The sequence below is a fragment of the Dipodomys spectabilis genome, unplaced genomic scaffold (genome assembly GCF_019054845.1).
Source record: "Dipodomys spectabilis isolate Male_0828 unplaced genomic scaffold, ASM1905484v1 ptg000140l, whole genome shotgun sequence".
Classification (NCBI taxonomy): Eukaryota; Metazoa; Chordata; class Mammalia; order Rodentia; family Heteromyidae; genus Dipodomys; species Dipodomys spectabilis.
In genome coordinates, this window is record NW_024870817.1 from 39,184,569 (window position 1) to 39,201,670 (window position 17,102).

Genomic DNA, 17,102 nt, shown 5'->3' on the forward strand with positions numbered 1-17,102 from the left:
CGAGCCAACAAAGATTTCAACCTTGTCAAGGGTCAGCACAATATAAGGAAATGCTGGCCGTAATTATGGCTCTTCAGGACATTCAAAAACCCTTTAATTTGTATGCTGATAGCCTATATATGATTAACTTGCTCCCTCATATTCCCCAGGCACATATTAAGCTGGATAAAAACCCTATTTCCCCCCTTATGGTTACCCTTAAGGGCCTATTAGAAGGGCGGGGAGCCCCTATTCATATTCAGCATTTGAGAGGGCATTCAAATCTTCCTGAGTTTTTCTCCCTAGGCAATAAGTGGGCGGACCAGTTAGCTACTGGCCCACAAGCATTAACATTACAAGAGGCTACCTGTTTGCATGATTTAACCCATATTAATTGGAGAGGTCTTCAGCATAGATTTCCTCAGATTCCTGTAAAGGACCTCAAAAGGATAGTACATACCTGTAAAACATGCCAGCCTTTCTTAAAAGTACCCCCGTTACAACCCCCGGGGGTAAATCCCAGAGGCCTTAAACCCAACGTCCTCTGGCAAACGGATGTTACCCATTTCCCGGCCTTTGGTAAGTTTAAATATATCTTTGTCTCTATAGATACCTACTCAGGAGCATGCTGGGCCACAGCACATACTGGAGAAAGAACTAAACATTCACAAGCACATTTTCTTCAATGCTTTGCTACCTTGGGTCTACCAGCACAAGTTAAAACCGATAATGGACCCTGTTTTGTTAGCAAAGCAATGTTAGAGTTTTTTGACAAATGGCATATTAATCATACTACAGGAATTCCCTATAATCCCCAAGGCCAAGCAATTATAGAAAGAAATCATCAATGTCTTAAAGAGCAATTATTAAAACAAAAAATGGGAATTAGCCCCCATGTACAGTTACAGAAAGCTTTGTTTACCATTAACATCTTAAATTTTTCAAAAGGGGCAACTGAATCCAGATTTCAGAAGCACTGGGGACAACTAAACCCTAAGCCCCAAGTGAAAGTCAGGTGGAAGGACCCCCTGACACAACAATGGAGAGGACCTGACCCCCTAGTTACTATGGGCAGGGGATTTGGATGCGTTTTCCCCATAGGGGAGTCTGCTCCCATTTGGATCCCTGCCAGGAACCTTAAGTTTTTACCCATTTCCTCTATACAGGAGGATGCCCAAGAATAAGCTAACCAAAGACAAAAGCCAGAAAGACAATTATTAACCATCCCCAAGGGCAACCAGCCCTTGAGAAGCTCTTGTGTTCTCTAACAATTGCAGATGGTGACACTCCAGCTGTTGGCTGTCCTGACTCCGAATCCTGTGAACGGCCCTACGGAACCTGCATCAACCTCAACCTCAACGGGTGACCTGGGCGGTGATCAATGCTGGCAATGCAGAAATCGTCAGGAGCACCACAAGAGAAGCTGTCCCTTCGAGCTGGTGGCCTGACCTTCATTTTGATCACCACCCTATGGACTGTTTAATATTTTTGTAGGAGTTAATTATTTTAATGTTACCTGCTTTAATTGTTCTTCTACTAATTGCTTGTATAGCAGCATTGAATCCATACTTATTGTTAAACAACCACCTTTTGTTATGCTTCCAGTTTAGATTTTGTCCAACCCCACAGGCAAATAGCTGGATTAGAACAATCCCCACCTCTGGACTCTGAAGTGGCAAAGACTGCTATCCCATCCTTCACTAAGGTTAAAGGACTAGTAGTGACATTTCCTGGCCTGGGAATGCTTTTGCTGATGGTTTTTCTATGCCTTCCTTGCATTATACGTGCACTGCAAAACTCTTATGAGCTTAGCCAGCCAGTTATCAAGCTCCAAATGAATGAATTTCCCCCACGAGAGGAATCGCAGCCAGAGACGGGTAAGAGGGGGTGTCAGTCTGACCAACCTAAGACAGGGCCTTCAGCTTCGCTCTGAAGAAGTTCCCGATGACGGGTAAGGCAGACAAGGCGATCCACCCAACCTAAGACAGGCGGGTTCGCTTCTTTAAGCAAAGACGGGGGGGGGGGGGGGGGGGGAGATGATGTTGGGAGCAATTGGGAGCTGACAGTAAAGCTCAAAGGTCATCTTGACTCCTGTGCTAGCTTAAAGGCACATACAAGGAACTGGCGTACTTAAAAGACACCAGGTGCCCAGGAATTACTTGAACTGCTTCGGACATTAACTGTGGTGGGACTGATGTTTATTACTGTGCTAGGTGGGTCTGCCATTAAAACAAAAATAAAAGGGGGAATCTGTGGAGCACATGGGCAGCAAAGATGGCGCTGGGAGGGGGTTGAGTGGGCAGAGCCTAATTTACTGGAGAGCACATGGTCAGCCAAGATGGCTCTGGGAGGGGGTTGAGTGGGCAGACCCCAATTGATCTTCTGATCAGCGCCTAACCAGCCCGTGAAGGCTCAGGTGAATGATAGGGTGTGACCTTGACAGTGATTGGTTCCTCTTCCTCCCTTACCATGCCACCTACCCTTGTTGTCTTTAAAAGGGGCTGCTCTCTGTTAATAAACGAGTTTTTCTACCTGCTGGATTTGGCTCCCCGCTGTGTCTGATTGTCTCCTGGGCTGAGGGAGGCTAGGGAACGGGCGAGCGCCGCACTTACCTTTCCTCGGACCCCGTCCGTCTTTCGTGGGACGGACGAAGACCCAACAAAGATATACAAATGGTGAATGAAAAAATACGATTTTTTCCACTTCATCAATACTAAAATATGGATCAAAATCATGTCAAGGGTAAATAGTGCTGTTTGAAGTTGATGAGTGAGTTTGGATTCTAGACTAATTTTCATTACCACATCTGTATGTTAATGTATACTACACAGTAATGTGTAAGACTTTATGTTCACTATACTGGTTTCACAAGATGCAATAAAACAAATTTCAAAATATCAGGAGTTGAGAATTGTGAATTTAACAGAGAAAAATAAAGTGACATTGGAACCTTAGGGAAAATGTGTTTCATCTTTTATTTCCAAGGAAAGTCATATATTATAAAAACAAACAATGTTATGCCATTGAGTACAGAGATCATTTTGCAAACTTAACCATTTTCAGCACACTTCTGAAAATCTAAAATCAAAATCACCTTGAAAGGCTTCAGTCTTCTACTGTTTACAAAAATCATGTTATCACATTGTAATAACAAAAAATTGCTTTAAAGGTTCAAGTAGAAATGAGGCCCAATAATTTGTAACCACAAGTACATTATATCCTATTGGTTGTTTATAGGAGCAATTAGTATTATACTGAGACTTAGCATTTCTACGTGACCTGAATACTAGAAGTAAGACACTTAGATTGCTTTAATATTTTCAGTTAACACCATCTGTATCTGTAACAATAACGTTGTAACTTTTAGCATTTTGCATAACTAGTTTGCATAGTTTTTTTAAGGGTAGGAGAACAGAAGGATAAGAGTTATAATGTCAGATTTCACACTTCTGTTAAAAATTTAAAAATCAAAACTTTTCTTCTCTCCATCAAAACCATACTTGACGCATTTTTTGGTCATTTGTTTTTTGCTTTAATCCCATGAATCATTATCTACTGGATTCGCAGCTTGCAAAGAAGAAAATCCGGCTGTATTCAAAGTGCTCTTGCCCTGGAAATTCTAGAAAGGAAGGAAGGAAGGAATGGAGGGAGGAAGGGAGGATGGAAGGAAGGAAGAAAAGGAAGGTTTTTTAAGTTACAGTTACATTGCCCAGACTAATAGCAGAGACTTGAGCTTTCTATGTTATCTGTTCCAAATATAAATACCTTTATTCTCTAGCTGAAGGTATGTACTCCGGTGGTAGAATATAGCTGCTTACCATGTCTCTTAGTTCAAACCCCAGTAACTCCTCCTCACCCTCAAAAAAGACCTTCATTCTCAATGAATATGATTCATTTTTTAAAGACTCTTATCAAATGGGAAATGTAAACTTCACAAAGTTACTAAGACAAATATTTTATCAATCCCTAGTTTTGGAAAGTAGAAAAACACTAATACTTCAATAACATATAAATAATTAGTATGTTTATTGTTTCTATATAAAGGTATACTGCCTTAAAACTGACAAAAAAAACCCTTCCAGTCCCCTAACTTGAACATTTTGTATTAGTAATATGGCCAAAATTCTAAACTTAAAAGAACTCTACAGAAACTTCAGAAGATCTCAAATTATATTAAAAATACCAGAAAATTTAGAAATTGAAATGAAAATCTAATTCAAATTCCTTACCTTTAAAATTCAAAATATATTTACACAAAATTTTACAAAGTAGCTTTCTTCTAGACATGAAAATAATGGTTTCAATGCATTACTGAAGTTATTTCACCATATCAAGCATAATATTTTCAAAGAACTGGAAGCCAAGTTACAAATTTTTCACTTCAACTAACCTTTCTAGTATCGACTGATGCAAACACATTTCCTCTTGTACTACCACTGAAGCCAGGAACATATGTACTAAAGGCAATTTCCTCCAACCATGCAGGAACATCCTGTTGAGCCTTAAAAACAAATTAAGTTCAAATACAAGACACAGTCTCAAAGATTGAAAATGTTTACTTTTTATGCATATGTATAAATGTCTCAACAACAAAGAAAGAACACTACCCATTCAACTCAAAAAATTAAAACTTACATCTGACAGTACTTTGACTAGAGGCTGTGCTAAATGGTTATCTGATTCAGGATCAAAAAAAGAAATTGCTCTGCCGGTATTCCCACAACGCCCAGTACGTCCAATTCGATGAACATATTCATCAATGGTAGAAGGAAGATCAAAATTGATAACATGTTGAACATTCTCAATATCCAATCCTCTGGCAGCTACCGAAGTAGCAACAAGAACTGGACACTTTCCATAGCGAAAATCTCCAAGAGCTTGCTCTCTCTCTCTCTGTTCTCGATCACTTGAAAAAAAAGATACTCCCATTAAGACTACTCTTAAGAAAAAACATTAAACTTTTAATTTATTTTAGTTTTTTGTGATGGAACTGAGTTTAAACTCAGGGCATGGGCCCTCTTTCCCTTAGCTTTTTCAATCAAGGCTGGCACTCTACCACTTAAACCAAAGCTCAACTTCCAGTATTTGGGGAGTTAATTGGAGATCAGAGTCTAACAGACTCTCCCACCCATGCTAGCTTTGAACTTAGATCTCAGCCTTCTGAGTAGCTAGGATTACACACAAGAACCACCAGAGCCTAGCTCAACTTATTTTAATTTGTAAAGTAACAGAATTTAGTATTAATGTCCTATATACTAGGTACTTAATACAGTATATTAAGCATTAAGCATTACTTGACTGTTGTAATTTATATGATAAATTCCTAGATACTTAATACTGTATTTAAGTACTAGTATGTTAAATAACTTCTAAGCCAATACTGTATTCTCACAATACTTTGAGTTGGAATAATGATCCATTTGTGGATGAGGTAACAGCTAACTGAACTAGAATATAAACTTAAGTATAACAAAATTAAAATTCTACTTACTAATAGTCTTTATGCCTTCTAATTTCAACGAAATATATACAATTAATTGATTGGAATACTTTCTCAAAACAGTTCTTAAAAGCATAAGTTGAGTCCAGTGCTGGAGTGCCCAGGTCTTGAGTTCAAGTCCCATGACAGACAAAAAAATATGTACATTCGAAATAGTACACATTTAGACATTTTAGATCTACTTGTAAAGTACCAATAAAATTGTGTTGATGTAACATTTTTAATTACTCCAATGTTTTTAAGTCCAGCATCAAAAGGTTAGATTCAGCAGATAAAAAACTTGTAAAACCCAAAATCCTTAAGTGAAATCTTGTATTCCCAGTCCTCATGATCAGGAACCTAATGTACATCTTTAACTTGCCAATCCCCAACACTTAGTTCCTATAATAATTAAAAATAAAATAAACAAAAACTGTTTAATCCTCCTGAGTATTACACTGTTGTTTTTTTGGTTCAAGTAGGGAAAGAGTAAGTTCAGATTTTGAAAGAATTCTGAATCCTAGGATTTTATCATATAAATTACAGCAGTCAAGTAATGCATAATGATGAAAACAAGTTCTAAGGAATGTGCCATTAGCCTATTTCATCACAGTGCAAACATCATAGTGTACTTCTGTAAACTAAGACAGTTATATTACTATGTGATACATAACCTTATGTGACCTACTGTCATATATGCAAGTCTGTCACTGACCCCAAGTGGTACCTGACCCCCACACACACACGCGCACATACAGAGTTTTTAAATGTCAAACAGAAGTCATTTTCCTTCTGTGATTTTCATACTGTGATATACACAGGTTATCATATTAATTTACTCACCCATGAATACTTGTAGTTGATATTTTTTCTTGACAAAGAAAGGTTGCAATAAAATCTGCTTTTTTCTTAGTTTCAACAAAGACCATAGTTCTCTCATCACCTTTGAAACAATGAAAATTATTCAAAGTACAAAATTAGGAAAAGGAGGCATGTTAGAACAGAAAACTTTGTTTTATCCACTACTACACTATCAACACCCAGAGAGAGTCCTGAGAGGCAGGAGGAAGACAAATGTTTCCTGAATGAATGTCAAGGATAACTGCCAAGGACTATTTTTCTAGTAGAGAGATTAAAGGATTGCCTTTTCTCCTCCCAGTACAACTAAGAACATAGATATTGAGGGAAAGGTAAATAATTGCCTGCTATTGGTAGTTTCAAACTTGTCTTTGTCTTTCTTTACCCACTTCATTTCTCTCTAAAAATAGCCTTCCAACTTCTAATGATAATTCAACCTTTCATTCTGCCTTGATCAAACAAAATGTTTGTAACAGTGGCATATGACTCACAGCTGTAAACTCTATAACCTAGTTATAGCATTATCTTTTAATTCAAACCTTCATTTCCAAAATTATACAGACACATACAAACACACACATTATATGTCTGAAGCTATTAGGAAATATTTATTACTTCATAGATTAAAGTAGTAAAGTGGTAGAAAAGCAAGCATGGCCCAAAGGTTTTTCCACATAGGTAATTTCCCCATAAAAAATGTTAGAGAAGTCCAGGTGCTGGTGGCTCATGCCTATAAGAAGGCTACTCAGGAGGTTAAAATCTGAAGATCACGTTTCAGACCTGGCAAGAAAATCTGTGAGACTATTGTCTCCAACTAACCACCAAAAAGCCAGAAGTAGAAGTGTAGCTCAAGCCAGAAAATGCTAGCCTTGAGCAAAAGAAGCTCAGGGTCAGTGTTCAGAGGCCCTGTGTTCAAGGCCCAGAACCAGAACAACAACAACAACAACAAGGTGTTAGAAAAGAAAGATAATTCATAGCCTTAGTGACAATAATGTAACACTGTTCATAGTCAATCTCTACCACCCCCATCAGCTCACTTCATTCATTCACTTATTCAACAAGCAAGCCACCTCGTAGATATCTGACACTATTCTAGGTTTTTGGGAATACAAAAATAAGGCAAATTAAAAAAGACTCTGTGTTAAATCATAAAAATGTCGTCATTGTCGTCGTCGTCGTCGTCGTCGTCGTCGTCGTCATCATCATCATCATCATCATGTTTTAGATCCAGAGTTTACTTTAACTATAGTAGATGGCACTTGAGTAAAGAAACAACTTTTCGTTTCACTGATTCTTAGGTCTTTATTAATTTCTTCCCTCATCTTTATTGTGTTTTCCATATGCTAAATTTTTGTTCTGTTTATTGAGATTAAAAGCCTTTTTGTTCATTGTGAATTAAAATCAACTAAGGACATAAAAAGGCCAAGTATGGTGGTATACAGCCTTAATTCTAGCATTGGGCAGAAAGACTGAGGCAGAAAGATCACTGGAGACCAGAAGTTAAGAGACCAGCCTAGGCAATGTAATAGTGAAACTCTATCAAAAGAGAGTCAAGAAGTGTAGATCAAGTGGTAGAGCACCTGCCAGCAAACATCAAGACCCTAAGTTAAACTCCGGTACCACAAAAAAAAGTGGGAGGAAAGGGTTTGTATGCATGTATGTGTTTGCACATGCATGCCAGTCCTGAGGCTTGAACTCAGGGCCTGTGCACTCTCCTTGAGCTTTTGTGCTCAAAGCCAGTACTACCACTTTGAGCCCACAGCTCCACTTGTGGCTTTTCTGGTAGTTTAGTGGAGATGAAAGTCTCTTTCCTGCCCAGCCTGCTTTGAACCATGATCCTCAGATCTCAGAGTCTCCTGAGTAGCTAGAATTTCAGGTATGAGCCAGTGATGCCCATCTGTAATTTTTTTTATAAAACAGTAAAAACAAATATTGGAAATCTTTATGTGCTTTCTAAATCACTTTCCCAATTTTTGTTTTTGCTAATTACTGAGACTGATTTCCTGTCTCCTGTTTTCAAATTCAAGAAGGGATTGTGAATGTGAGAAAAGATGGGGAACCTATGTAGACTTAGCCTGAGCTATCAAGGAAGTATCAAAACAACCACATGATAAATTTACAGTATAAAATGAAGTAGTAGTACACAAAAAGGCTTTATTTTCTTTAAAAATACAAATAATTTTGGAGGTATTTTTATAGGTATTATGATGGAAAAAGGTAGATCTCAACTCTTAGCTCTGAAATTCTTTCAAGCTATATATACGGGAAGTGTTATTAGCAAGCAAGAAATGGGAACTAGAACTGTAAAAACAAAGTTTGTTGGTTTTTATTTTTGAGACAGGGACTTGCTCAAGCTGGCTTCAAAACTATGTAGCCCAGGCTGATCTTGAGTCATGATTCTTGTGTCTCAGCTTCCCTCATTCTGTATTACAATGTCTAGCTTGAAGTGTTCACTTGTGATAGAGTAACACAGTGACAGAAACATGTATAACTAAGTCTTTCTAGTTTCCACAAACAAAAAATATGCTGTTGTTAACAATTATACTAAATCTCAAATGCCTCCTATTTAACCTTTTTGAGAAGTAACTATATTTTTATATAATTTATTCAGAAAACTGCATTATATGTTCTTTACAGAGGAAGAGCTTTAGAGGAAGAAGAAACAACAAACCTACTAAAAGCTATACAAACCAATAGTTTTTTTTTAAGTTGGTCCTTTTTAAAAATCAAAACATGACAAAAGTAACATGAGATACCTATGTTTCGTAGAATTTCAACAAGTTTTTCTCTTTTTGAGTACTGGCCAACTTGAAGAATGCTTTGTTGAACATCTCTACATGCTCCACCCACTTGTCCAACAGCAACAAACAAATAATTTGACTTTAAAAACTCCCCAGCCAACCTTGAGAGAGAAAAGATTACTTCTTAGCTTACTTTACTCCAAACATGCTGATAATATCTGCTCATGATGTCCTGCAAGTATTATTTCCTTATTAATTAGCAAACAGTTATAACAGCAATAAGACAAGGCAGTCACATGTCATTCAAGTACAGTCTCCAAAGATTAGGAAATATGTTAAGATTATGTAAAACGTAATTACTATCAAAGAAGCTCATGTCAAATTATGGATTCAGCAATTTTTTTCACATTTGAATTTCTTGTTTAGAGGGTTTTTTTTATTATTCTTTTATTATCTTTAAGTAGCTGTACAAAGGACTTACCACTTAATAAAGCAGTTTATGAATACAATGTATCTTGATCAACATCAAGGCTTTCAACATTCTCCCCCATCTTTTCCCTACTTCCCCCTTCCTCAACTCTTCTTATATTCTGTCTGTTCAAAGACATATACATATAATAAAAACTATGAATTAAAATACTAATTGCAATGAATAAAATTTTACTTAAAAATGGACTTGCTATCCCAAGCAAATAGAACCTGAAAGAAAGCAGGAGTAGCTATACTCCTTTGAAAAAGCAGATTTCAAACCAAAATTCGTGAGAAAAACTAATAAAAGGAACAATCTATCAAAATGATATAATTGTAAGCATATACATATCTAATTTCTTTAACAAAAGAAAAAAAAAGAAATACATTGCTGGGCACCTATGGCTTACCAGGAAGCTCTGATCTTAGGAGTCTGAGATCTGAGGGTCATGGTTCAAAGCCATCTAGCAAGGGAATCCTTGAGACTCTTATTTCCAATTAACTACAAAAAAGCTGGAAGTGGAGCTGTGGCTAAAGTGGTAGAGTGTTGTCTTGATCAAAAAAGCTCAGGGAGGGCTGGGAGGGTGGCTCAGTGGTAGAGTGCTTGCCTTGCATGCATGAGGCCCTGGGTTCAATTCCTCAGCATCACATAAGCAGGAAAAAAAAGCCAGAAGTGGCGCTGTGGCTCAAGTGGTAGAGTGCTAGCCTTGAGCTAAAGAGCTGAGGGACAGCACCCAGGCCCAGAGTTCAGGCCCATTACTGGACCAAAAAAAAAAAAAAAAAGCTCAGGGACAGTGCCCAGGCTCTGAGTTCAAGCCCAGGATTGGTACCAAAACAAAACAAAACAAAAAAAAACACTACTGGACAAAAGAAGCACAGCTAAGACCCCAAAACAACCACAGATTTGAAGTTAGTGCCTTCAAAATCTCTCAATAGTATCTCTGGGGACCAATTTTCAATACATAAATAAACCTCTTAAGGGACATATCATATCTAAAGCACAACTATGTGCCAGTAAAATCTAGAAGAAATGACAAATGAGCAAATATGATCTCGTAATTCTCTTATATTCTATATGAACCACCATCTATAACAAGCAATGGGACTGAAGAAGTAGCAGCTTTCCAAAAACAAAGGACAAAGACTGGATGAATTCACTGCTGAATTTTACCACACTTTTGAGGAAGCACTAATATCAATGCTCCTCAAAGTATTCCATATAAATAGAAAGGGAAGAAACACTTCCAAACTCATTCTAGGAAGCTAGTATTACTCATGACAACATCCCACTTTAGAAAGAGGCCAAAGGTAAAAGTGTCATACTCAGAAGCCATTCCCAGAAAAAAACTGAGACAAAATAATTGGTACAAAATAATTAAAACTGTGATAAAGTTTTGTTGTTGTTTTTTTTGGGTCCAGTCGTGGGCCTGAACTCTGGGCCTGGGCACTGTCCCTCAGCTCTTAAGCTCAAGGCTAGCGCTCTACCTCTTGAGCCACAGTGCCACTTCTGGCTTTTTTCTTTTTGCTTATGTGGTTCTGAGGAATTGAACTCAGGGCCTCAGGCATGCAAGGCAAGCGCTCTACCACTGAGCCACCTTCCCAGCCCCTGTGATAAAGTTTTTAAGACTACAATTTCCTTTTAAAAACTCATCAGGGTTGCCAAGAAGTGATGGCTCATTCCTGCAATCCAAGCTACCCAAGAGGCTGATATCTGAGGATTGTGGTTCAACGCCAGTCTGGGCAGTAAAGTCTGCAAAACTCTTATCTCCAATTAACTATCAAAAAAGCTGGAAGTGGAGCTGTTGGTCAAGAGGTAGAACGCTAGCCTTGAGCAAAAAAAGCTCAGTGTCAGCATCCAGGCCCCGAGTTCAAGCCCCAGGACCAGCATGTACACACTTATGTGTGTGTGTGCCCCCCCCATCAGTTTAAAAATATATAAAGAAGGTAATTTCTGAAAACAGAATATTCATATTACTCTCATTTGATTATAACAAAACCATTTTAAGAAGAAAAATATTTACCTCTGAATTTCTTCTGGAAAAGTAGCACTAAACAAAAGGGTTTGACGTTGTTCTTTTGATGGCATTCCTGGGCAAGAAATCAGCTTCTTCATTTCTGGTCCAAAGCCCATATCCAACATGCGATCTGCCTCATCCAAAACTAAATACTTGACTTGTTTGAGTCCAATCTTTGAGATTATTTTCAAGGGTAAGAACAGATGATACATGCTAGTTTATATTTAAACTAAAATGTTTCCCACAATTTCAACTATTAAAATTTCTTAGGGACAAAAACCAGAAGCCAATGCATAAAATAAAAATTATTAAGCTCATCAGACAAATATTAGGTAATACTATAAAGCTTTTGTAATCCATTTTTCCTAATGTATAAATCATTTTCCAAATAAGTCTTTAAAAAAAGTAATCCATAATCAATACTTCACAATAAGAATCTATGGTAAATGAAAGTTCTACTAGCAGCACTGTGAAACTTCCCATTAGTTTTATGTGGCTATTAAACACTTGAAATGTGAGTACTATGACTATGAAACTGAAAAAAAAATTTTTTTGGTCAGTCCTGGGGCTTGAACTCTGGGCCTGGGTGCTGTCCCTCAGCTCTTCAATTCAAGGCTAGTGCTCTACCACTTGAGCCACAGCACCCCTTCCAGTTTTCTGAATGGTTTACTGGAGATAAGAGTCTCATGGACTTTCCTGCATGGACTAGCTTTGAACCTCAGATCTCAGCCTCCTGAGTAGCTAGGATTACAGGATGTGAACCCCAGCACCCGGCTAGAACTGAATTTTTAATTTTATTATTTTAAAACTTAAATAGCAACAGATAGATAATGGTTTACTTATATTGGACAGCACAGATCTAAACTATATTATCTGATAAAGTCAGACTCATTTAAGAAATGAACTCTAGGGGCTGGGAAGGTGGCTCAGTGGTAGAGTGCTTGCCTTCCATGCATGAGGCCCTGGGTTCGATTCCTCAGCACCACATAAGCAGAAAAAAAAAGCTGGAAGTGGTGCTGTGGCTCAAGTGGTAGAGCACTAGCCTTGAGCTGAAGAGCTGAGGGACAGTGCCCAGGCCCAGAGTTCAGGCCCCAGGACTGGCAAAAAAAAAAAAAAAAAGAAATGAACTCTAACATTATCTGAATGTCTTATAACTGGTAATTTCCTTCTAAACACTTCAAATTCTCCATAAATTAATTCTCCACTCTTTAATCACTCAAGAAGAACTGGGAAACTTTTCTAACACTTGCATAAACCAAAGTACTATCTCCTATAAGTAGAACAAACTGTCAAAAGAACAAATGACTTGGATAGCATATAGACACTTAGCAAAACTTAAGGGAGAATTCTCTATCTGTCCCTTACCTACTTTTTTAAAATTTTTATTTTATTGTAAAAATGCTGTAGCGAGGTTACAGACAGTTACATGAGTAAGTCATCGAATACATTATTTGTCAATCATTGTTACCCCTTCCTTGTTGTTGTCATACTATATCTTCCCTCCCCCACCTCCAACACTCCTCCCCACCCCACCCTGAAGTTGTAAAGTTTGTGTCCAATATACTGTCCTGTGGATACCATTGTTGCAATGGTCCTGTGTCCTTGTTTCAGCATTTTGTTATCCCCTTCCCCTCCCCAGATTAGACAAATGTATGTAATACAAGATACCAAAATCAAGTACAGTAACATGATGAAAGCAGAAAAACAGCCCCCAAACAAAGAATCAGGTAAACACAGGCAGAATCTAGGTGACCCAGCCCCTAAGAAGGTGGATAACATGACAGAGAACTACCAAACACCTCTCAATTCTAACTCTCAATATTAATGGACTTAATTCTCCAATAAAATGACATAGAATCTCAAAAAACAGGATCTATCTGTCTGCTGTTTTCAAGAGATGTACCTTCCCTATACAAAGACAAACATATTCTGAAAGTGAAAGGCTGGAATAAATTCTGCCTTAGCTACTTTTGCTCAAGGCTAGTGTTCTACCACTTGAGCCACAGCACTACTTCTGGCTTTTTCTGAGTAGTTTATTGGAGATAAAGAGTCTCATGGACTTTCCTGCTTGAACTGGCTTGGAATCCTGATCCTCAGTCTCTTAAGTAGTGAGGATTACAGGTGTGAGCCATTGGCAAGTTCTAGATGCTAAAAGTATCCTATAAAGATATCTTCATGCAAAAAGAGAACATTTTTAGTCATCATCATAGATAAAGTGGTACAGCAAAGGCCCTTAATTTAAACTCCAGGACTGTAAGAACAAACAGAAGAACATTTTAAGTAACACTTTTAGAGTATAAGAAAGCAAATAAGGTTTATTAAAGTGTTGATGTAGAGATGCACAAGGGTAGTATGTAAATTCCTAAATGAGTATAGAGTCTAAAAAACCTCTTTTTAGAACTTTGTAAGTGGCAGAGATCAGGAGGATCTCTGAGACTGCACTTCAATCAAAAAGCTGGGAATGGTGGCATGTGTCTATAATCTTAGCTATATGGAAAACATTCTTGGTAGGATAATTTCGGTTCAAGGCCACCACTAGGCAAAAATACAAGCCCCTATCTAAAAAAGAAGGGCTAGAGCATGGCTCAATTAGTAAAGCATTTTTCAAGCAACTCTCAGTTTAAAAAAAAAGGAAAACAAATTATTTTAAAAGACTTAGCAAATTAACAATCTACATTAACATCATTTACAACTCATAACAGGAGACAAAATTATAATATCCCAGATCCAAAAGAGACTCCAAGACACTCTGTTAAAGGATCTAGGAACTTTATTACCACCATGCAGGGACTGCTTCCTACCACCGGGAAAGTAAGAAAACAGCCTTGAGCTTAGGGTAGGATGGGTTTTTATAGGGGTAGGTTACATAGTTACATAGACGAGCCATGCAAGTCATATTTGGCACATTTTCATTGGTTATAGCTATATGACCTTTAAATTCATTTGTTCTTTATGGTAAATATCATATGTAATAAATTGCAATGGGCTGCCCATAGTGGGACCACCAGTGGTGGTTTTCAATTGGTGGGTTTAAAGGTCCTATTACTGAGGCAAGCAAGGTTACAGAAGCAAAACATAGCAAAAACATAGTCTTGAGTCATATGAGCATAGGCAAATCATAATCTTGACTTGGTCAGCATGACCAATACTATCAATGCTATTGACATTATTACAGAAATCTTACCAATACAACAATTCAGTGCAGCTGGTGATAAGCCTCAAGGTTGTCAGTAGCCTTCTGCAAAGCTGGCAACTTGGTAAACTTGAGTGAGGGAGAGATGTTCTTTTGCTTTTTAGCAAGGATGGAGAAGGGGCAAAGGCTGACTACTGGTCAGCCTTTGTCTGGGATTTTTCTTTACCAAGAGATTTTGCCCTCTATCAATAATTTTGTTCTGTTTTCTGATTTCACATTTAGTTCCCATGGATATTCTTTTCCCAGGGAAAAGGGTGTCCCAGGGAGATATAGGAGGAACTTTCTGCCAGTAAATAGCAATTCAGCTATTACAAACATTAATTGATGTAAAAAAATTCTTGTAGAAGAACTACTCACCAAGATACATATGAAAGTAGGTATTTATTTTCCTGCCAATATAATACGACTGATAAGATATGGATTCTAGAATCATACCCAGATTCTAACTCTATTGAATTTATTAGAGCTAACTTAGGAATTTTAAATAAATTATATAATCTTAATGATACTATTTTCCAAATAGAAAATATTACTATATCTTGGAATTTTTGTGAATATATGCAAAAAACTGATGGAACCTAACAGATAAACAGGGAGTTAGTAAATATATTTTTCTTACTCCATCCCTTTCCTTTCCCCTATAAAAAAGTTATCCATCTTATAACTTTGTTTTCCTTCTAAGGCTTACCTTCTCTTTACCTATGATATCCATCAGTCTCCCAGGTGTGGCACATAATATATTACAGCCTTGTACTATCTGTCGAATTGAATGACCCAACTGGGTTCCCCCATATATAACAACCGCTCTGATGCAAGTCCTACAGACAAAAAAATTAAAAGATGTAAGATAAAATTTGGAAGGACAGAATACAACCACTTTAAAAAAAATTAAGTTTTTTTCCAGGAAGAAGTTGAAAAGCTAACACTGAAAACAAACAATGAATAGAGAAAATGTATTTTGTAACCTACATTATAAAGGCTTTTCAAAAATAATGAAAAGTACCACTATTTTCCTCCCTAAATTACTGCTTACAAGAAATAGTCAAAGACATGAAAAAAAACAATTTATGAAATGACAAATAACTTTAAAACTTTTTTTAAGTTCAACCAGGCTCAGACAGTGACTCACATCTATAATACTAGCTAGCTACTCCAGGGCAGAAATTGGAAGAATTTGAATTTGAGGCTAGCCTGACCAAAAAAATTTATAAGACCCCATTTTTAACCAATATAAGCTGGCCATGACTGTGTGTGCCACTCATTCCAGCTATATAGAAAGTATAAATAGGAAGATCACAATCCAAGCCAACCCAGTCATAAACACATGATTTTACTTGAAAAAGAAAGCAAAATAGGCTAGGACATTGATGAAGTAGTAGAGCCCCTATCTGGCAAGTGAGAAGCACTGAGTTCAAACCCAAGTATTGCCCAAATACATATATACATACACATATGTATATATACAGATATTATACACATAAATATATACAAAAATACAGAAAAAACCAGAACTACATAGCCAAATGTTTGTTATGGGTTTATCTATAATAGCTTCAAGTTTTAAAAAAAACCCAAATACCTCAAAATAAATAAAATGTATATACATGGACAATTTTAAAATCATTTAAAATAGATCTGATTACGGAAAACTTGTTTTCTACAATCTAACATTGTATGTAAAAGAGCAGATAATTATCTGGGAATTCCAGAGTATATTCTTAAACATGCATTTAAAAATACACACAAAAACACCAGAATTTTCTTATTTTCTATGTCTATCATCTAATTGTTAATAAGCATGTTTCTCTTTAAAAAGGACTTTTTTTTCCAAACATCTCTCTTTTTTTTATTGTGAAAATACCGTACAGAGGAGTTACAATTACATGGGCAAGATAACGAGTACATTTCTTATCAAGCATTGTTCCCTCCTCTTTGTTTCCCCTTTCCATCCCTTCCCATACTCCTCCCCTACTCCCTACGCTATCCTCCCCCCACCCCCCACCAAAGCTGTAAAGTTCATTTTTCGACATAAGGACTTGTACATCTCATTGTTGCAATGGGTCCACCTGTATCCCTAGTTAAATGATTTGTTTTTTCCTTTCCCTCCACAAATTGTACCGACATCAAATACAGTGAAAGCATGGGTTATACCGTGGGGGAGGGACATACAAAGCAACAAAGAAATCATCTTATAAATATGTTAGAAACAATTGCATGAAAGGAAAAAACAAAACAAAACAAAACATTTGAATACTTATCTTGGGTTTATTCCTCTAACATCAATTTATCTGACCTTTTCTGCTTGACTCAGACATATACTAGTTATTGCAAATAAGGGAAACCATGGGACCTATGTTTCTTTGGGCCTG

The 17,102-nt window shown here is 37.1% G+C and overlaps 1 protein-coding gene across 1 annotated transcript in view; it reads right to left on the minus strand.

Moving 5' to 3' along the window:
- Nucleotides 1–3,093: 3,093 nt before the first annotated feature.
- The window catches only part of Ddx4 (DEAD-box helicase 4), a 57,783-nt gene continuing 43,774 nt past the window's right edge, over nucleotides 3,094–17,102 (minus strand). Inside the window, exons 15-21 of the mRNA XM_042690901.1 lie at nucleotides 15,422–15,551; nucleotides 11,547–11,713; nucleotides 9,073–9,218; nucleotides 6,302–6,401; nucleotides 4,615–4,885; nucleotides 4,370–4,480; nucleotides 3,094–3,598 (exon numbers count right to left, since the gene is read on the minus strand). Coding sequence (XP_042546835.1) covers nucleotides 3,512–3,598; nucleotides 4,370–4,480; nucleotides 4,615–4,885; nucleotides 6,302–6,401; nucleotides 9,073–9,218; nucleotides 11,547–11,713; nucleotides 15,422–15,551 — 1,012 coding nt within the window. The 3' untranslated portion in view covers nucleotides 3,094–3,511. The remainder of the gene's footprint in view (nucleotides 3,599–4,369; nucleotides 4,481–4,614; nucleotides 4,886–6,301; nucleotides 6,402–9,072; nucleotides 9,219–11,546; nucleotides 11,714–15,421; nucleotides 15,552–17,102) is intronic.